The sequence below is a fragment of the Bison bison genome, unplaced genomic scaffold (genome assembly GCF_000754665.1).
Source record: "Bison bison bison isolate TAMUID 2011002044 unplaced genomic scaffold, Bison_UMD1.0 scf7180017863474, whole genome shotgun sequence".
Taxonomy (NCBI): domain Eukaryota; kingdom Metazoa; phylum Chordata; class Mammalia; order Artiodactyla; family Bovidae; genus Bison; species Bison bison.
Window position 1 is genome coordinate 85,007 of NW_011494046.1, and position 22,501 is coordinate 107,507.

Consider the following 22,501-nt stretch of genomic DNA (forward strand, 5'->3'; position numbering starts at 1 on the left):
TCTAGGTTGCTTCCATGTCCTGGCTATTATAAACAGTGCTGCGATGAACATTGGGGTACACGTGTCTCTTCTCTTCTGGTTTCCTCAGTGTGTATAAATCTTAATCACTTGTTCCTTCTGGAACAACACCTCTTTGAATGTACCAGAGACCTGCTTTTTCCAACAAAACTACTGAAGGACTCCAGCTCATGTGCACCCTCAAATCATAAAACGTCTGAAGCCTTGTCTACACAGAAGACTGGATGGAGCTCATCACTTCCTTTTCTGCCTCCCCAGGTCCTACTGTGCTACCAAGTCACATCAGCAGAACGCCACACACCTGGACTCTACTGCTCCCCATCCATCCAAACACCTCACAAGACCACACCTCACAGGAGTTCAGCTAGTTCTCTTGATGAGTGAAAACTTCTAAAGCTTTTATAAAACAGATGATCACTATCCTTTTTGCAAATAATTAGAATAAGTATCTCTTAAGCATTTTTATTATTAAAAACAAAGCACACAAATGCCACAATAAAGGGGAAAAACTCCTTTGAATGAACTTAGATTTTTTTTCCACTTGGTAGATACAAAGAATCATAGGACTCAATATGCTTCTCTTCTTGGCTTGGTTTCTAGAAGGTTAAGTTGGTATTAATTTGTTATAATTATTCATGATTCGGGTCTCTGATATAAATATTTTCTTTCCTTATTTTTTGGCTATAGTTCTTACAACTTTTTAAAAAACATATAACAATTCTGCTTTATTTTTTTGTTTTAATATTGATGAAATATGTACATTAATAATCAGATAAATTCAATTATTTCATCATCTGTGATTACCCATAGTATAGAAGGATTCATCATAAAATGCGTTCTCCATTATTATTATTATTTTTTTTTTGGCTGTGCTGTGTGGGATCTTAGTTCCCCAACCAGGGATTGAAGTTGTGCCCCCTGCAGTGGAAGCACAGAATCTTATTCACAGGACCACCAGAGAAGTCCCTGTTCCTCATTATTCTACAAGTAGGAAACTGATTGGGGTAATAGACCAAATGCCTACCAAACAGATTCCCCGTCCTGGGTCCTCCCAGGGGAATATTTTTCATATAGCATCTCATATAGTTTTCCCATATAGCATCATTTATACGAGAAGTTTTGAGAAAGGAGGGACCACAAACAGTGTGGGACCATCACAAACTGGTGATGATAAAGAATGAAGCTGAAAATAATAGGACTTATCTTTCCAATACATTTAACAGCTGCAACTTACTCGGACATGTAAATGAATGTATTTTTCAAATATATCACTTCTGACACACATTTCCTTAATATCTTCTTTCCTTTTCTTAATCTCTTACTATCCTTGTCATCTCTAGTAGGAGAAGAAAAAAATGTCATCTTTAGCAGAAGAAAAACTCCTATTTTCTTTCTACAGTAGTTCAAACATGATGAAATGTTTTATTTTTAAGAAAAGTATCTATAGAGTGGATAATCTGTTAGGCAGTATGTCATAAACAAGACAGAACGGTCCCTGTCCTCACCGTGCTCACATTCATCTTCTTTGTGCTAAAATGCAAAACTGCAGCTGACCTGTTAAAGGCCACACTGACTCACAGTGGCCATCACATTCAATTACATAATGTCAACTTAGTGAGAAATTCCAGAAGATAAGACTCTCTGGAATTTCAAGAGTATAGTTAATTATAGCATAAATGGAAGCCAGCCTGCATTGCCATCCCAACCTGAGAGTACCAGTACTCACCTGCAGATTCCAGGCGTTTCACATCTCGTGATGACCTTAAGAAATACCACTGGATAGCAAAGAAAATGATGCCAAAGGGAATCACAAGTACAGTAACCCAAGGAATCACAGCCACCATCACGCCCATCACACCAATCACAAGTAAAAACGTCTGAAATGGCAAAAATAGATACAGAGGGCTCCTTAGGAAGGACACTTCTCAAACTTTAATGGGCTGTTTTGTTAGGATTAAACTCCTTTGCTCGAAAGACTTGTTGAAACAGTAAGGAATGCTTTTGCATCTTAAGAAATAAAACTATAGGAGGTCCTCATAATGTTTATTATATGAACCAAACACTATGATAAGAACTTTCTCAGTATTCTTGTTCACTTGCTAACTTAAGCCTGACTCTTTGTGACCCCATGGACTGCAAAACACTAGGCTTCCCTGTCCTTCACCATCTCCCAGAGTTTGCTCCAACTCATGTCCATTGAGTCAATGATAACATTCAACCATCTCACCCTCTGTCATCCCCTTCTCCTCCTGCCTTCAATCTTTCCCAGCATCAGGGTCTTTTCCAATGAGTTGGCTCTTTACATCAGGTAGCCAAAGTATTGGAGCTTCAGCTTCAGCATCAGTCCTTCAATGAAGAGTCAGGGTTGATTTCCTTTAGGATTGACTGGTTTGATCTCCTTGCTGTCCAAGGGATACTCAAGAGTCTTCTCCACCACAGTTCAAAAGCATCAATTCTTCAGCTCTCAGCTTTCTTTATAGTCCAACCCTCACATCTATACATCACTACTGGAAAAACCATAGCTTTGACTAGATAGACCTTTGTTGGCAAAGAATGTCTCTGCTTTTAATACACTGTCTAGGTTTGTCATTGCTTCTCTTCCAAGGAGCGAACATCTTTTAATTACATGGCTGTAGCCACCGTCTGCAGTGATTTTGGAGCCCAAGAAAATAAATTCTGTCACTGTTTCCATTGTTTCCCCATCTATTTGCCATGAAGTGATGGGACTAGATGCCATAATCTTTATTTTTTGACAGAGCTCCCACAATTAGGAGTCCAGAAGCATCAAGGGGTGAGTTTCTAGATGCCTTTATCCCCTGGGGGACTGGAGGAGACCCATGAGGGGAGGACTTCATGCCTGACTCACATCTGTACCTCAGGACCTCAAATCTATTTCATTTGTTGAAGGGAAGGAGGGAGAGAGGGAAATACCCTCACCACCTCACACACACCTGACTCACAAACTTAAAATCCAAACAACCAGCAATATATCCTCAGACCCTACATTCCAGATGGACCTCTCTCCTGCTTCAGTCAAACTCCTTCCAAAAATAGCCTGTCTTCACCTCAACTCCCTCCACGCCTCCTGCATTTGCAACCCTTTGCAGTCTGGCCTCCTCCCACTGAAGCCTGTTCCTTGAGTCACCAGAAGCCTCCTGATTTGAAATCAACTGACAATTTTCCACAGACTCACCCTCTCATTTGAGTTGAACAGACTCGTCCTTCCTTGGCTCCCCAGCCTACTTCCTCTTTTCTCACTTGCTATTTATTGTGTGTCTCCTCTCCTCCCCTTTCTCTCTGCTTTCTCTCTGAGTATCGAACCTTCTTATCTTGACCCCTAAAACTGCTTCACTCTCCCTGGGTTGCCGTCTTCACAGATTCAACTAATACCTGCTCAGTGAAAACTACACAGGCTCCATGCTCATCCCAGGTCTCTCCCTCGAACACCAGACTCTTACTTCCAATGACCTGCAGGTCATCTCCACCTTCAACTTCAAGATAATTGAACTACAGGGCAGAGCTGAGATTGAAAATCAGTGAGACTAGAATTTTATCTCCTCATTACTGAGACTGGATCCTACAGAAATCAGGTAGCATCTATCTCTGTCCTTCCCTATGTCATGCAAAAATATGTGACGATTCTGATAATGACTACTAACTAACCAAATACTAAGCACACGGAGGAAACCCAGCCTTGGCCTAGCTTGTCATTAACAAAGATACAGAGTCTTTCACAAAATCTTTTCAAAGCTATTCACAATCACTGTTAAAATATAGCACTGTTTTTAGGGAAGAAGTGTTTCTGGGGATAAATTATGTAGTTAAACTCAGCAGGATGTACTTATAAAATCAGTTTGTGAAAGAGGAAAAAAAAAAAAAAAAAGATCAGACATCTCTGCAGTAAAAGCACTCTGCCTCCTAATCTCAGCTTAATTCACATTGGTAACAGGGAAAGCCATGCTCACAGGCTACACTGTCTGCAGTCAGATATTGACTGCTGCATTTCTGCGCTCAGCTTTTGATAATGCATTTCACTTCTGAAATTAACAATTGGAAAGAAAATGAAAATTTTCCACAGATTTAATCACTAAAAATTTGACAGTATTAAATAACAGAAAAAAAAAAAAAAACACTCCACATGAGCAACTGTACTGAGCGAAGAAATGAGAGCTGAGATGACCCAACATCATTCTTTAGAACCTCAAATTCACAGACAAAACAGAGGCTGGATGACAGTATTCCTGTAGGTCTCTCTCTCTCATTTTTTTAAGACCCTTTAAGACAGAGCAATCAACTTGTTAAAAGAAAAACTTCCTACAAAAACAAAAGACATTTTATGAGATGGCTTTGATTGTGGAATTGAATTACTGGCTTAAAGGCTTTATATCTTCAATAACTGCTCTGTATTGTACTTGTTGAATTCCCTGGTGGGTCACTGGTAAAGAATCCACCTGCCAATGCAGGAGACGCAGGTTTGATTCCTGGGTCAGGAAGATCTCCTGGGCAAGGAAATGGCAACCCACTCGAGTATTATTGCCTGAAAAATCCCATGGATGGAGGAGCCTGGCGGGCTACAGTCCATGGGATCACAAAATAGTTGGACACAACTTAGTAACTAAACAACATTGTCCTTGCTAAAGTATGAATTTCACCTTATTTTTACCACTCTTCTCTTGGTAAGTAACCACACCTGGCTTTATCCAAATAAAACAGTGCAGTAAGTATTTGTCCTCTGTAGGAATACAATGTATCAGCTCGTGCTCAGTCCTGTCCAACTCCTTGTGACCCCATGGACTGTAGCCCACAAGCTTCCTCTGTCTATGGAATTCTCCATGCAAGAATAGTGGAGTGGGTTGCTCTTTCCTCCTCCAGGGAATCTTCCTGTCCCAGGGATCAAACTCACATCTCTTGCATCTCCTGCACTGGCAAGCAAATTCTTCACCACTGAACCACCTGGGAAGCCTGATACAATGCATAGTTTAGTTAATCTAGGCTCTCTTTCCAGGAGAGGTGATTATTTCTATATTGTGAAAGTCTCACAGTAAAGGGAATCCAGTGAGACACCTGGAAGGCAGAGGGAGAACCAATTGCCCAGCATGTCAACTGCTTCAGAACAACCTTGATGTCACTGTGTAGCCACTCTTGCCCCAGGTGTTTCTCATGTTAACTCAGCCTCCCAATCACAGCTGCACCTCTCTCTCACAAGCATGACCTTACAGAAGATAACAGGACACATTGCCAGGCTGAAAGGCCCACCCTCAGTCCCTCTGAAATGGCCTTGAGAAACAGGCACTCTACTATTCCCTGTGAGAACTCTGAGAAGATTGGTACGTTACCTGGATGAAATCTTGAAATATCTGGGGCAGCAAGTCATCCATATGCCCAATGTCTTTGGAGAAACGATTTAAAATTCTTCCTGCAAGAACAGGATATGAGAAATTACTCATTTCCTCAGATAGGAAACAAACAATTCACAAACAAATCAAAACACTATTTGTAAAGTATATGTATTTAGAGACTTTCCTGGTGGTACAGTGTCCCCAGTGCAAAGGACATAGGTTCAATCCCTGGTCCAGGAAGATCCCACATGCCACAGAGCAACTAAGCCTTCACAACTACTGAAGCCCCTGTGCTTAGAGCCTGAGCTCCACAGCAAGAGAAGCCACTGCAATGAGAAGCAGGAGCACCACAATGAAGAGCAGCCCTGCTTGCTGTAAGTAGAGAAAGCCCATGTGCAGCAACAAAGACCCAATCCAACTATAAATAACTACATCTTAAAAGCAATCTTGCAAGATTCTTCTTTCAAGATTGCAAAGCAATCTTGAGAAAGAAGAATGGAACTGGAGGAATCAACCTGCCTGACTTCAGGCTCTACTACAAAGCCACAGTCATCAAGACAGTCATCATACTGGCACAAAGACAGAAATATGGATCAATGGAACAAAATAGAAAGCCCAGAGATAAATCCATGCACCTATGGACACCTTATCTTTGACAAAGGAGGCAAGAATATACAATGGAGAAAAGACAATCTCTTTAACAAGTGGTGCTGGGAAAACTGGTCAACCACTTGTAAAAGAATGAAACTGGAACACTTTCTAACACCATACACAAAAATAAACTCAAAATGGGTTAAAGATCTAAACGTAAGACCAGAAACTATAAAACTCCTAGAGGAGAACATAGGCAAAACACTCTCCAACATAAATCACAGCAGGATTCTCTATGACCCACCTTCCAGAATACTGGAAATAAAAGCAAAAATAAACAAATGGGACCTAATTAAAATTTAAAGCTTCTGCACAACAAAGGAAACTATAAGCAAGGTGAAAAGACAGCTGTCAAAATGGGAGAAAATAATAGCAAATGAAGCAACTGACAAACAACTAATCTCAAAAATATACAAGCAACTCCTGCAGCTCAATTCCAGAAAAATAAATGACCCAATAAAAAATGGGCCAAAGAACTAAATAGACATTTCTCCAAAGAAGACATACAGATGGCTAACAAACACATGAAAAGATGCTCAACATCACTCATTATTAGAGAAATGCAAATCAAAACCACTATGAAGTACCATTTCACTTCAGTCAGAATGGCTGCTATCCAAAAGTCTACAAGCAATAAATGCTGAGAGAGGGTGTGGAGAAAAGGGAACCCTCTTACACTGTTGGTGGGAATGCAAACTGGTACAGCCACTATGGAGAACAGTGTGAAGATTCCTTAAAAAACTGGAAATAGAACTGATTGATCCAGCAATCCCACTGCTGGGCATACACACCGAGGAAACCAGAAGGGAAAGAGACACGTGTACCCCAATGTTCATTGCAGCACTGTTTATAATAGCCAGGACATGAAAGCAACCTAGATGTCCATCAGCAGATGAATAAATAAGAAAGCTGTGGTACATATATACAATGGAGTATTATTCAGCTATTAAAAAGAATACATTTGAATCAGTTCTAATGAGATGGATGAAAACTGGAGCCTCATTATACAGAGTGAAGTAAGCCAGAAAGAAAAACACCAATACAGTATACTAATGCATATACATGGAATTTAGAAAGATGGTAACAATAACCCTGTATGCAAGTGAGCAAAAGAGACACAGATGTATAAAACAGTCTTTTGGACTCTGTGGGAGAGGGAGAGGGTGGGATGATTTGGGAGAATGGCATTGAAACATGTATAATATCACATAAGAAACGAATTGTCAGTCCAGGTTCAATGCAGGATACAGGATGCTTGGGGCTGGTGCACTGGGATGACCCAGAGGGATGGTATGGGGAGGGAGGTGGGAGGGGAGTTCAGGAAGGGGAACTCATGTACACCTGTGGCGGGTTCATATTGATGTATGGCAAAACCAATACAATATTGTAAAGTAAAAAAAAATAATAATAATAAAGAAATGATAAATGGTTAAAAATAAATAAACAAAATAAAATTATAGGCCAAATTCCCTCTAAAAAAAAAAGAAAGAGAAAACAGGATGATACCTAAAAAGAAACAAAACTACCACTAAATGTCAGTGGGTGGGGAGTTGAAACTGAGCCCTGATTTTTAAAAGAATGGAGGAATCTTGTGGCAGTATCAAAAAGGGTTGATGGATTTCAGTATGTTCCCTCCCTTTAGATCCATCCCATCTAAGACTCATTCCAAGTGCTAAGTTGGTAAATAAACAGTTGCAAAATACCCAAATTAATCCTAATGTTACACTAACTTTGCTTTAGTTGTCAAGATTAATTTTCCCAAGTGATACTCTTTAAATCAACATAATTATAATCTCTCTGTAATTTTTTCCCTCCAGATCATTCACAGCACCTCACATTTGGGGGAAACTGTGAGTTTTGACCATTTCCAAGTTGTGAGTTTACTACTGGGGTAATAAAGTCATTATTTTCAGAAGTGTACCAGGTGTGACAAGCACAGACTTATGAATAAGCATCTAAGAAGATCAGAGGGATGTAGGCAGGAAAACAAATATATTACTAAATCACTAAGGATCACTTATCATTGATTTTATTTCCCTTTTCAGAATCCACAACAATAGTATATCCACAATGATATATATAAAGGTTGCAGGATTAGAATATGAGAACTAGTTTCTATTAAATATCTAGTGCAAACTTAAAACGCCACTTGCCACATCAAACAAAGGATTCTGCAACCATGAGGACTCTGCAGCCACCCTACAAGGGTGGTGCACCCTGAGGAGATGCAGGATGAGAAAGCAGAGGGTACTGGCCCCAGACAGGAGAGGTGCACATCAAAGGAACTGCAACAAGGAGGAGCCAATACTGACTCCAAGCTGGATCTGTTTCTTTGACCATTGCTGTTCACTGCTTTTGTTAGGGAACCCTGACCCTCTGCCTCAAAGTTAAACTAAAGTGGCTTTTTTCAGCTCACAGGGGGACAATCTGACCCTCACCACCTATGAATGGCTGTAGAAAAGAAAAAATTAACGAATCCCCTCCAATTTTGCAAGGCAAATGGCTTTACTTCCTCACCTCCTCTCCTCTGTATTCTATAAAAGAACCTGGCATCCAGACCCCAATAAGATGGTTATTTTGAGACAGGCTTCCAAATAAAGTTGCTATTTCTTGCTTGACTTACTGGCATTGTGAGGCGAGCAGAGTGAGCTTGAACTTGGTAACAAGTAACCCCACTCTATGTGGTTCTCTCTTCATGCCATCACACACCAGAAACAAAGACACCATAAACAGTCTATTACAAATTCTAGTTTTGAAAATAAACACAGGGAAAAGTTCAACTTAGTGTACCTACAAAAGAGTAAATAAGTGATACCCTGAAACCTTTGGGTGTATCTTCGCAGCATTTAATTAGGCTTCTATTTCTTGAAGGAATGAAGTTCTGATAATAGACACAGGATGAAGAAACAATATATATACTAGTGTGCCTGCTGCTCTAGGATTAGTGAGCTTGAAGATTTAAACTTGGTTCCAAATCCTTGAATAATAAATACATCAGCATCTGGAGAAGCCTACAGGTCATCATCAGCCTGTTCAGCTGTGGTCAGGAGCACTCAGAGGCTGTGATAACAGAAATTCAGTCCCACTTGATGCTCCCAAATTTATAACCATAGCTTTCACATTAACAGGCAAAGTAAAGTAGAGCCGCTTCACAGCCAAAATAGCATGGACTCCTCCAATCACTTCCTCGCTATGACTTCATAATATGATGAGATCTATGTGAGCCTCTGCACCTTACCATCCTGTGCTCCACACAGTGCCTGGACTAAATGACATGTGTTGAATAAATCTGCACAAGATGCTGCCCTAAACAGTCTTATTTAATCCTCACAACAGCCTTGTCAAACAGGAAGGGCAACTGTTATTCCCATTTCATAGGAGAGGAAGTTCCCAGAAACTATGTCATTATCCTTACTAAGGTTCATTAGCTACTGCCAGTGTGCTAAATGCTATGAATATATTAACCTGTTTAATGCCCACAAAATCAAGATATTGGTAAGTGTGTGAATAATATCCTCATTTTATAGGTAAGAAAATCGAGGCACAGAGAAATTAAATAATTTGCACATAAGTATTAACATAAATATAACTGGCTATTACTACTAGTAACTAGCACCAGGACTGAAGGTAAGAAAATCGAGGCACAGAGAAATTAAATAATTTGCACATAAGTATTAACATAAATATAACTGGCTATTACTACTAGTAACTAGCACCAGGACTGAACCCAGGAAGTTGGCTCCATAGTCCATACTTATACCATGACAATATCCTGCCTGGAGATTTGCCTGCCCAGTAGTATCTACCTACTTTGACCTTGATCACACAGCTAGTTGATGACCAGGCAACTCCTGTCCTCTCTCCAGTCACATCCCTGCCTTAACAGGTCCTGTCAATCATGACCTGCAAAAACAAACCTGCCCTGGGCCTCAACACAAGTCTAACCAACTGAACAGAGTGGGCATATATGCTGATGAACTACCTGTTTGTAGAAACTCACGTCAGGAGACTACTTTGCAAAGCAAGACAGGTCAAAGGCCTCAGAATGGAGGAAACAACCACTGGGAAACCTTCAGGGACACCCTTACTTAGTAATGAAAATCCACCTGCTATGTACCACAAGACCTCTTAAATGTAACCAGAATTCCATTGTAAAACTAGAGGGTTGATTTTACTGAAGAGGAGGTATACCTTTCACTGATCTTGCATTTAAATTAATTTTCCATTACAATTCAGATAAACCTCAAAATATGAGCACATGCCAGAGCTCTGTGGTCCCAGAAATGGATGGACAATGAAAGAAAGAAACACACAGCCTGTCTCCTGTAGAGATGTTTCTGGAAGAAGGTCATTCCTAGTTAGCTTAACACGATGTAACACGCCCAATGTTCCAACAACTAGTCGAAGACATTTCAACACATTTGCATTGTATATTGGGTATATATAACAAATGAATTTCTAAATCATCCTGCAAAGTAAATGTTATTTTTTTACAGACATGCATAAATTGGAATAAAAGCTTATATGCTCCTATATTCAGATTTTTTTCCTACCAAGAAAAATTATTAATGAAGCTTTTTGTACAAAATGAAAAACCACGGACAGTGATTTTCTTCCAAGCATATCTTCCATTTTCAAATATGAAAATGTAATCAGGCACTAAATGTGTTAATAAGACATATTCATTGAGAAGTTTCATGTCCGACTTACCTATTGGATTTCTGTTGAAAACCAATACCGGAGCTCTCAAAATGCTCTCCAACATTTTGTTGTGCAAAGTTTGTGAAGAATTAGCAAGGACATAGAATAACAGCAGAGACCTTGTGATGCCAAAAAGGAAGGTAGATACAGTTAACCCTGAAATAAAGAAACATCAATCAGCACAAGATCTCTGTCTAATCCTCAATGATGCTGAAGCATGGTAGGCAGTTTATAAAGATACAATGCATTTAATTCTATAGGTAAAATTTACACAAAAATTTACATACACATAGAATAAATAAAATTTTATATGTAAATATATATATATATAGTAAATTCTGTAAGAGTTTAATGCTTTCACAAAAATACATTTATAAAGAAGAATATAAAATTCAATGTTTTCCTCTCACTAAATAGAAACAACACAGGGGTAAAAATATCTGTTACCTACAGTTTCATTCTAGGCTTTCTAATTCAATTACAAGTTCTAATAAAAACTCACAAGATTGATAATTGCAAAAAGTAGTTGATCTTCTCTCCAAATTTCAAATTTCACTATTTACAAACATGTCCCACAATCTAAAAGTGAGGTATGCTTTGGTACCAGCATGTGAATTAACAGGAAATAGGAGAAATGATTTACCATTTCCCTGTAATTTACAAGGAAATTTACTTCCATGTAAAGTAGCTTCTTAAGAACCTACTGTATAGCACAGGTAACTCTATTCAGTGCTCTGTGGTGACCTAAATGGGAAGGAAATCCAAAGAGAGGATATTGTATCATTGGTTCACTTTTCTGTACCACAGAAACTAACACAACATTGGAGAGTGAGTATACTGAAATAAAAATTAATAAAAATTTAAAATATTAAAAATAAAGTAGCTACTCTAGGCCCAAGTAACTTTAAAGAGTATAAAAAGACCATGTTAAGTTGCAAGGGGACAATCTCTTAAATAACTGAATTGTAAGAAACTACAAATTATATTCTGGCATGAGATAATTAATCTAAACAAGCAATTCATCTCTCACTAAGTGTTTGATAGAACCCCAAAGCATTTGTAAACAAATATAATCATGCAAATTTATGTTTTATCAATAACATAAATGAACTCTACTATGCATATAAAGGGCTTCCCTGGTAGCTCAGAGGTTAAAGCGTCTGCCTGCAGTGTGGGAGACCTGGGTTCAATCCCTGGGTTGGGAAGATCCCCTGGAGAAGGAAATGGCAACCCATTCCAGTATTCTTGCCTGGAGAATCCCATGGACGGAGGAGCCTGGCGGGCTACAGTCCGTGGGGTGGCAAACAGTCGGACATGGCTGAGCGACTGAACTGAACTGAACTGATGCATATAAAAATTAAAAGAGCCCTCTAAACATCTCTTCAACCCACAATGCTAAATAGAGTTGGAGTAACTTCTGTAATAAATATTCCATCAAACACTTTTTTCCATTCAGCTGACCAGTATTATTTAAATTCTGAAAGCTGTTCAAATTCCTGAATTCCATTAACAGCCATTTGCCTTAAGCCCACCATCCGATATGGATGTGTAACAGAATACCTCCCTTCTTCTCTAAGCTCTCATTGTCCACCAATTCAGAAGGTAAACTGCTGGTGGATTCAAGTTTCTTGACAAGCAATCAACAAAATAAATGCCAAATTTCAGTGAGTGGATTTTTACATAACACACTCTTTGTTAATCTTTGTACAAGCATTTGTGCAAGAAAACTTTGAAAAGCATTTTCTGTGAGGATATTTAAATTTTTATTTAGTTTTTGTTTTAATTTTATTAGGGTATAGTTGCTTTACACTGTTGTGTTAGTTTCTGCTGTACAATGAAGTTAACCAGCTGTATGTATACATATATCCCCTCCCTCTTAGACCTCCCTTGCCCCCATCCCTCCCGTCTAGGTCACCACAGAGCACTGAGCTGAGCTCCCTGTGCTATACAGCAGCTTCCGACTAGCTATCTGTTTTACACATGGTAGTGTATGTATGCCAATCCTAATCTCCCAGTTCATCTTCCCCACCCCCCTACCCCTCACTGTGTCCACACATCTGTTCTCTACATCTATGACTCTGTTCCTGCCCTGTAGTTTTATATGTACTGTTTTTCTAGATTCCATATATATGCATTAATATAAGCATTTTGTTTGTTTTTCTCTTTTGACTTACTTTACTCTGCATGATAGACTCTAGGTCCATCCACATCTCTACAAATGACTCAATTTCCTTACTTTCTATGGATGAGTAATATTCCAGTGTATATATGTACCATAAATGAAATGAAAAGAGTCCTGAGAATGGGAGAAAATAACTGCAGACTAAGCAACTGACAGGGATTAGTCCCCACAATATACAAGCAGCTCATGCAGCTCAATATCAGGGGAAAAAAATTAAAAATGGGCAGAAGACCTAAATAGACCTTTCTTCAAAGAAGACATACAGATGCCCAAGAGGCATGTGAAAAGATGGTCAGCATCACTATTAGAGAGATGTTGATCAAAACTATAATAAGATATTACCTCACACCAGTCAGAATGGCCATGATCAAAAAATACACAAACAATAAATGCTAGAGAGTGTGGAGAAAAAACAACCCCCTTGCACTGTTGGTAGGAATGTAAATTGATACAGCCACTATGGGGAGCAGTATGGAGGTACCTTAGAAAACTAGAAATACAACTACTATATGACCCAGCAATCTCACAACTGGGCCTATACCCTGAGAAAACCATAATTCAAAAAGACACATGTACCCCAATATTCATAGCAGCAATATTTACAAAACCCACGGCATGGAAGCAACCTAAATGTCCATCAACAAATGGACATTTTAGATGAAGATACCCTTTAAGTAGTACATAATGCGATATATAGTCTAAACATTCTTGTGAATAGAGACAGTCCTGCTAATATTAGTCTGGCACACCAAATGTTAAATTAATCACACAGTTGGGGAGGAGATAACACTGTGATCTCAAGATAAGAAAGAGAAGGAATCTGATCCCAGGCCCTGGATTTCCCCTGTTTAGCTTCTCTAGTAATTAGTGAAGCCCAAGAGATGACCAGTGTGGTAAAGGGGAGCTTTGCATACCTGGTAGGGAATAATGCTTTTAACTGGGACCCATGCTGCCAGAGGATTTCACCCAAGATCAATAAAAGACAGGGGTTATTTAGACTGAATTGGAACATCCTGAACCACAGGGTGGGGATTCATTTCTAATCCCCTTGCCCATCCATATAGTGGATAAAAGATTTAGCTAAAGCAATCTATTTAATAGATAATAGCCATGTATTTTCCAGGGGCTGATTTTCTGAACGTGCAATACTGGTTTAACTACCAAAATCCAGTACAGAGCAAATTAAGAGTCTTCATTCAACCTCTTTTCTTCTAGTAGATCTTTAAAATAATTATTCTAATTAATTCACAGAGTAAATGAGACTAAGACAATCAGTTAATACATTACTGAATTACTCTAGAAGCCCTAGTTTATCACACAGACTCTTTATAAACACCTTGCTGCTGCTGCTGAGTCACTTCAGTCGTGTCCGAGTCTGTGCAACCCCATAGACGGCAGCCCACCAGGATGCCCCATCCCTGGGATTCTCCAGGCAAGAACACTGGAGTGGGTTGCCATTTCCTTCTCCAATGCATGAAAGTGAAAAGTGAAAGTGAAGTCTCTCAGTCATGTCCAACCCTCAGTGACCCCATGGACTGCAGCCTTCCAGGCTCCTCCATCCATGGGATTTTCCAGGCAAGAGTACTGGAGTGGGGTGCCACTGCCTTCTCCATAAACACTTTAGACTCTGCTATAATGGAGCAGATGATGCAACTTTACCTGAATAAACTCCTAAGAACCAGTTCAGAACAAACATTACATCTGTGGCTTCTTCTACATATGTCCCAAAATACAGGCCACTTTGTACATTCGCCCTATGAAACAGGGAAGAAGAAATATTACACTATAGATTATATATAGAATTTACACAAATATCAAAAATTTTACCTCAATTCAAGAAATGTATTTTATGCTGTAAAGTGTTTCCCAGCTCACAAGACCCTGTGTGTATCTCCCCTTTAAAAATCTGAATCAGTTTTCAAAACTGTCTGTGAAGACAGACTTAGAAAAGGAACTTATAGTTGCTGAGGGGAAGGATAATTAGAGAGTTTGGATGGTCATGCACACATTGCTAGATTTAACAGAGGTAACCAGCAAGGATTTATTGTACAGCACATGGAACTCTGCCCAGTGTTATGAGGCAGCCTGGATGCGAGCAGGGTTTGGGGGAGAATGGATACATGCATATGTATGACTGAGTCCCTTAGAAGTTCACCTGATAGTTCACCTGAGAGTTCACCTGATAGTTCACCAACTATCACAACATTGTTGATCGGCTATACTCCAATACAATATTAAAAGTTCAAAAAAAGTAAAAAAAAAAACTTTCTGTGAAGAAGCTGCTAGAGGGAGGGACATGGGAGAGATCACAGGGGGATCACACACCACCCACAGGAACTTTCATTTTTCTTCAGGGAAACTACGTGAGGGTCAGTCCCCCTGACTTTGTGGGAAAGTGAGGCTTTGTATAGACTTTCAGCACTTTCAGTCAAACCAGGAATCACTCACCAGTTTAAAAGCCACCAATCCTGCAGGACGTAGGCAACCTGGAGCAGGAAACAGCAGTCATTCACACACTGACATCACTGAGCCTCACACCCCGCTCACTAGGAAGGGGGACGGAAAGGCTCCAGAACATGGAGATGGTCCTTCCAGCTCAGGTCTGCACCAAGCCCCATGCCCAGATGACCACAGGTCAGGGGAGAGCATGTTACAGTTTAACATGTTTAAAAGAAACCCCCTTTTCCCTAGAAGACTTTGCTCCCCAAATATAATGTATTTCAATGCAAATCCTAGTAGACTGTGAAAGGCAGTAATAACAGTACAAATGTTAGGATTTTTCAAAGCAAAAAGCTTGACAGGTACAGTGATGGTCAGTTCCAGTGTCAGCTTGGCTGGGCCAGTCTCCAGTGATTCAACCAAACACTGGTCTAGATGTTGCCGTGAAGGTAGTTTGTGGATGTAGTTCACATCCTTCATCAGAAGTTAAGTAGAGGAGATCACCCTCAACACTGTGGTTGCCTCATCCAGTCAGTCAAAGGCCCTTAGAGAAAAACCTGAGGCTTCCTGGAGGAGGAAGAAATTCTGCCTCAAGACATCAGGGTCAGCTCCTGCCTGAGGTTCCAGCCTACAGGCCTGCCTTTCTGATTTCACATTCACCCAGCTAGATCCCACAACCTCATGAGCCAATTATTTGAGACAAATCTCTTAATACACAAAAATAATCATAAAATGCAGTATAAATAGTATGTAAATATCAACCTGGGTACACAAATCAAAATAAACGCCCTTACGTGCCTGAGCTGCGATGTTTACTAGAATAAGGAAGATGATGACAGACCAGTGAGCACCAGCTGTGAAGTAACTTGCATAGGTCTTAAAATCCACTTTTCTTTCCAACTGGTCTTCTAAAGGTAGTGTAACCTGTATGTTCTCAGTCTAGAAGGGAAACATGGCAGTGAGAGATGAAATTTTATATAATGAACCCCAAATTTCAAGAGTTCAACACTGCCCTCCACTGCAAAACTGTGGGGAAACAGACACATCGCATACACTGTTAGGAGTGCAGGATGGTCCATCTCCTATGGAGAAGGGTGTGGGAATATCTAGCCAAATCACATATGCATTTACCCCTGGACACAGCCATCCTACTTCTAGGAATCTATTAGAAATAAAAGAATATCCTCACAAGGTTATTCACTGTTGGGTAGCTTTGCTTAAAATAGATCATGACTTTCAGCACACACACAACAAAATCAATTAATGTATAAATGCAGAAGTTTGCTCTAAAATAACACACAAAATGATATGGAGCTAATATATCCCTCTAGATGACTTGTGTCACTCAATGATAGAAACAGAAAACACAGACTCAAAATACTAGCCAAATACAGTAAACTGAGATCACAGAGAAGGCTGGAATAATCAGTTTGGATAGCACATTGCAAACGTATGATCTGAATCTATTTGATTCTGAAATTTCAGAGTGATTCTTGAGTTTAGAAAGTTAACAGCTAATCCCAGTAATTATCAGAATCAGCCAGGCTCCTGGGTTTGGATATCAAAGAATATCTGTGTATTTTAAGGGAGCTCTAGTATATTTCTGCATTTCTGTCTGGAGCACTTAGAATGCATTATAGAGTCACGGGAGCCTAAAATGTTCTACTCTACCCTGGCCACTGGATCCAAGGTTGATAAGATGTGGTTGTCGGTCTTCAAGGGGAAGAAAGGAGTACGGGAACTAACACCAAAGTGTCTATCATGTGTCAGGTCCTTTGCACGTTACCTCTGACCTATCACAAACCATCTGACACCAAGGCAAAATACTACCATTAGTCATACGCAGTGCTAGAACATTCCAACATACAGGAAAAATAGATGATTTACTATGGCAACAGCAGGACTCAGTCTAAGGTAGTCTTCACATTAAGCTTCTGGATGCATAAGGGAAGTTGGGAGCCATGAGAGCAAGTAGGACACAACCATGGTAAACTGAAGAGTTCTCAATCAGTGTGAGCCACATGTACCCAGAAATGCACAGCAGTGCACCCACTACTGACCTCCATAAGGTTTTCCAACTACACCCAAAGGAGAACCACAAACAGGCTTGCTCCCTTCATGCTTTCCCATGAATTCCATGGAATAAGACTTTGGGAACTTAAGGGTCTACTTTGGGAAAAATGAAGATATCATTAGAGAAGCAGACTGAAGGTCCATGAAGCCACCAAGAGCAGAAAGACCAGGGCACACTGACGGATAGAAACTCACATCTTGGTCTTCTGGAGCTACATCCTTCCATGAGGGTCTAGGAGACTGTAGAGACCAACTCAAAGACTTGGAAATCAGAGTGGGAGTTCCTGGAACTGGAGATGGTTCAGATTGCTTATTCCCGTTGTCAAAAAGGGAAAGAATATCTACCCTAGATTTCAGGAACTCAGAGTAAGTCCCCCTTTTCACTGTTTTGCCCTAAAATAAAAAAAATTGAGAGGAATTAATTTACATTTGATAATATTAAAACAAGCTAAATACTAGTCAAGAAAAGTTATGTGGCCTTAAATTGTGGTTTTTGTAAAAAAAAAAAAAAAAAAAGATCCCTGAGTCTAGAAGTCTTGTTGAAAAATCTAGTTCAGTCAACTCAGTATAGAACTGAGCATTGTGTTCTCTGCCAAACCCTGTGTTAGGTGCTAGGGGATATGAAAGAAACATGTGCTTGTGTGTTTAAAATGCAGGTCACTGACATAAGTACCCTGGGCACTTGGGGAAGCAAAAAGCACAGAGTTTGGTGTAAGGATCAGCACAGTCTCTACAGACAACATGGGAATTGAGAGAAGCCTCCCTGGTGGCTCAGACAGTACAGAATATGCCTGCAATGTGGGAGACCTAGGTTCGACCCCTGGGTTGGGAAGATCCCCTAGAAGAGGGCATGGCAATCCACTCCAGTGTTCTTGCCTGGGAAATCCCATGGACAGAGGGTCCATGGGGTCACAAAGAGTCTGACATGACTTGAATGACTAAGCACATACAGCACATTAGGTGAGAAGCAGAATTTTTAAAAACAGTCAACTGGGGAGGATATTCCAGGAAAGAAATTTAAACTTAACCCAGAGGTGGGGACCAGCACATCTGCATACGGGTAAGAGTCTCTCATGAAACCTTCACTGACCACTGTCACTGTCACACTGTCATGTGCCCGGCTGGGATAACAGGAGCCAGTCCCGGACAGAAAACCCAAGAGAGGCCTCTCCTTGGTCTACAACTGTCCCCAGACACTCAGCAAGTTTCCAACTTAAAATTCAATATTCCACCTTTTAAAGTAATTAAACAAGGAGGCCATGGGGCTGGGGTGGCTCTAAAGCCTTGGCAGTCTGTGTCCACAAACCAAAACCTAAGCCAGAATCAGTGCACTCAGATCCGAGAGAAAAACTTAAGACCAACCAACCACAAGCAGCCAACCAGCCTTCCCCAAAACAGGCAACTGCTTAAGCTATAGCCAATCTCATCATGTTCTTCGAACACGAGTGACAGATCCTTGCACAGTTTCCCTCCCTTAGAAAGTCATATAAAAAAATATGTTTCACTATTTTGTGACCCCTAAGCAAGACACACCTGAATCACTCTGTGGCAAACAAAACATATAGGAGAAAAATCCCAGGATGCAAAACTCATCAAATGCAAGCAGCTTTGGTCAACAGTGGTCAGATGGAAGACGACTCCGGACCCTGGTTGGGACCCCTCTCACCCTTTCCCCTGAGGTGAGCCAATGGGAGAAACCCAGTGAAGCATCTAGGTACCATCTGATACTTCAGAACTGGAAACGTATGTAGGATATGGTGTGTCTTGTTCCACTTGGGAGGCAAAATTCATACACCTCTTCAAGGAAATTAGTGCTCACCACTTGATATCTGTAATATACACAATGAAATGACTGGTAGTACAAAGACAGCAATTTCACTCAGCAGCCAAGCACTGACAATTCCAAGGGGACAAGGGGGCAGCCATCCCCCCCTCTGCTGTGAGAGACGGACCAAACAAACACTAAGGATGGACCCCAACTCATGCAGGAGTATTCACCAGTGGACAAATAGTTGTTTTGTTAGTAGTAAAATTGGGGGTAGTGTCCTCAAAGGAAGTAATAAGGGGACCCTAAAACATCTAGGGATGGAATAAATAGGTTATTCTCTTGCCCACTGATCCTGTGCTCATAACACTGTCAACACTGGGATTTGCACACTAGAATTGCAATCTCTGCACATGAAATCAACTGCTCTCAAGCTCAGAAAACCTTAACCACCACCCCCTTCCCATTCCTAGAGGAGCAGGTAGGAGTCAACACATGGAACTGCTTCCAGAGAGACAGAGGTTCTGCATTCTAATAATCTTTCTTAGAGCAGAGATTCATTTCTTAAGTCGAGAATTTGACCAAGAGCCTGTGGAACAGTCAGGGATTAATGACAAAGGTGCTAAGACACAGAGGCAAACAAGCCAAGGAGTGAAGCATCAAACGACCTCTAAGTCTGAATACTTCTCACTACTCTCCACCCCACCCCCAATCATGCTAAGAGTTGTGGGTTGGATGGTGCCCCCTCCTCAAAAAGATAAGTTCACACATGACACCTGTGAACATGACCTTATTTGGAAGCAGGGTCTTTGCAGATATAATCAAGTTAAGATAAGGTCACCCTGGAGTAGGGTGACCCTATATCCAATATGACTGATGTTCTTATGAGACTCAGACAAACATGGGGACAATGACCATGTGACATCAGAGGCAGAGACCACAGTGCTGTAGCTGGAAGCCAAGGAACACCAAGGAAGGCCAGTGAACACCAGAGGCTGGAGGGAAGGAATCTCCCCTGGAGCCTTCAGGAGAGCATAGCCATGCCAGCACCTGGATTTGGGACTTGTAGCCTCCAGAACAAGGAGACAATAAACTTCTGTTGTTTTAAGTCACCCAGTTTTCGGTGCTTGGTTACAGCAGCTCTAGAAACTGATACTCTAGCCTGAGCCCACACTTCTGTCTCCTCAGCTTTACTAAGATTCCTAATTACTTCTTCTGTCACCCCTCCAGTGACCATCAGAGGAATCTTTCAAATCCACATCAGATCACATCCCTCCTCTGTTCTGGACCACCCGATGGCTTCCATCCCACAACCGCCCATTGTCCACTGCTCAGAGACCAGCTCCCTTCTGTCCCCTGCTCACTCTCCTCAGACACTCTGGTCTTCCTGCCATTCCTCCAACCTGCCAGGTCAACTCCTTCCTTAGGGGGTCTGCCTTCCTTAGGACCCCCTGCCTCAGACCCCCCTCCCCCAGGTGACAATGTGGCCCCCACCTTCATGTCACTCAGACCCCGTAAGGCACCATCTCTTCAGGGAGGCAGCCAGGATGTTAGCCCACCTCTCTCTCTGTCACATCCTCCCCATAACAACAGGAGCCCAATGAAAGCAGGGCCTTGTCCTCCTGTCGCATAGGCTCCCACACATATTGGGCACATAGAGACCTGGGCAGGGGGACCAGCAACTGGCGACACCAGCAGAGTGGGCATCTCTGACCTGAGTGCTTGGATACCCAACCTGGCTTCTGGTGTTAATGGAAGATGCTCTTTAGGCAAACTATGTATAACAATCACTTAGATACCATCAGATGTTAGTATCTCTAATTTCTAAGTGATACATTTTGACTTAAGTTGTGAAAGGAAAATGAAAACTTCTAAACAAAATTGAATCATTATCCTTAACAGATTTCATCAGAACAGTGATGATTTAGTAATACTGTTGCACTTTTATATACTTTAGGGTTTATGTGACTTAGAGTGTAGTAGTGACATTTCCTGCATTGGGGAAGGAAATGGCAATCCACTCCACTGTTCTTGCCTGGAGTATCCCAGGGATTGGGGAGCCTGGTGGGCTGACATCTATGGGGTCGCACAGTCAAACATGACTGAAGCGACTTAGCAGCAGCAGCAGCAGTGACATTTCTGGACTTACCAGGTGGTGCCAGTGGTAAAGAACCTGACTGCCAATGAGACAGGATTCAATAGCAAGAGACTCGGGTTTGATCCCTGAGTCAGGAAGATTCCCTGGAGGAGGCCATGGCCACCCCCTCCAGTATTGTTGCCTGGAGATTCCCATGGACAGGAGCCTTGGGGGTTACAGGTCTTTGGGTTCATCCTCCAAGGCATGAACACCACCTACTCTGAGAAGGGGGTGTTTACCATGAATCCAAGGAGAATGACCTGTGGGGAGGTCTGTTCTTCAACACACCTGAGAGAAAAGCAATTCCCCAGACTTCTAGAAACCACTTACATCTTTCAGTATCAGAATCTGACTTGCATCTTCTAGGTACTGCAACTGATGAGTTACTAAGATTGTGATTTTCTCCTTCAAGGCCTGACGAATACACCTACAAATGCAAAAGGCACAGTATGCAAATGCACATTAATGGGGTGCTTCAAACCGGAAACTTATATTTTGAAAAAAATAAGACAAAGACTACACAGTAGTCAAAAATCTGCAGTTTAAAACCAAATCAATAATAAAAATTAAACATAAATCAATTAATCTTACTAGGTTCTTACCTTTATCCCCAGTAAATTTGAACCTAACTCATCCCCAGTAAATTTGAACCTAACTCTGACTATGCCAAAGCCTTTGACTGTGTGGATCACAATAAACTGTGGAAAATTCTTTAAGCGATGGGAATATCAGGCCACCTGACCTCCCTCTTGAGAAAACTGTATGCAGGTCAGTAAGCAACAGTTAGAACTGGACATGGAACAACAGACTGGTTCCAAATAGGAAAAGGAGTACGTCAAGGCTGTATATTGTCACCCTGCTTGTTTAACTTATATGCAGAGTACATCATGAGAAATGCCAGGTTGGATGACGGACAAGCTGCAATCAAGATTGCTAGGAGAGAAATATCAATAACCTCAGATATGCAGATAACACCACCCTTATGGCAGAAAATGAAGAATAACTAAAGAGCCTCTTGATGAAAGTGAAAGAGGAGAGTGAAAAAGTTGGCTTAAAGCTCAACATTCAGAAAACTAAGATCATGGCATCCAGTACCATTACTTCATGGCAAATAGATGGGGAAGCAGTGGCTATTTTGGGGGGCTCCAAAATCACTGCAGATGGTGATTGCAGCCATGAAATTAAAAGATGTGTAT

The 22,501-nt window shown here is 40.9% G+C and overlaps 1 protein-coding gene across 1 annotated transcript in view; it reads right to left on the reverse strand.

Annotated features, from left to right (window-relative positions):
• LOC104983855 (multidrug resistance-associated protein 4-like) overlaps positions 1-21,732 on the reverse strand; it is a gene marked incomplete at both ends in the record, with an annotated part of 66,920 nt that extends 45,188 nt beyond the window's left edge. Inside the window, 8 exons of the mRNA XM_010833380.1 lie at positions 1,745-1,895; positions 5,355-5,434; positions 10,719-10,865; positions 14,551-14,645; positions 15,340-15,377; positions 16,129-16,269; positions 17,599-17,796; positions 21,636-21,732. Of these exons, the coding sequence (XP_010831682.1) occupies positions 1,745-1,895; positions 5,355-5,434; positions 10,719-10,865; positions 14,551-14,645; positions 15,340-15,377; positions 16,129-16,269; positions 17,599-17,796; positions 21,636-21,732 (947 nt within the window). The remainder of the gene's footprint in view (positions 1-1,744; positions 1,896-5,354; positions 5,435-10,718; positions 10,866-14,550; positions 14,646-15,339; positions 15,378-16,128; positions 16,270-17,598; positions 17,797-21,635) is intronic.
• Positions 21,733-22,501: the final 769 nt, after the last annotated feature.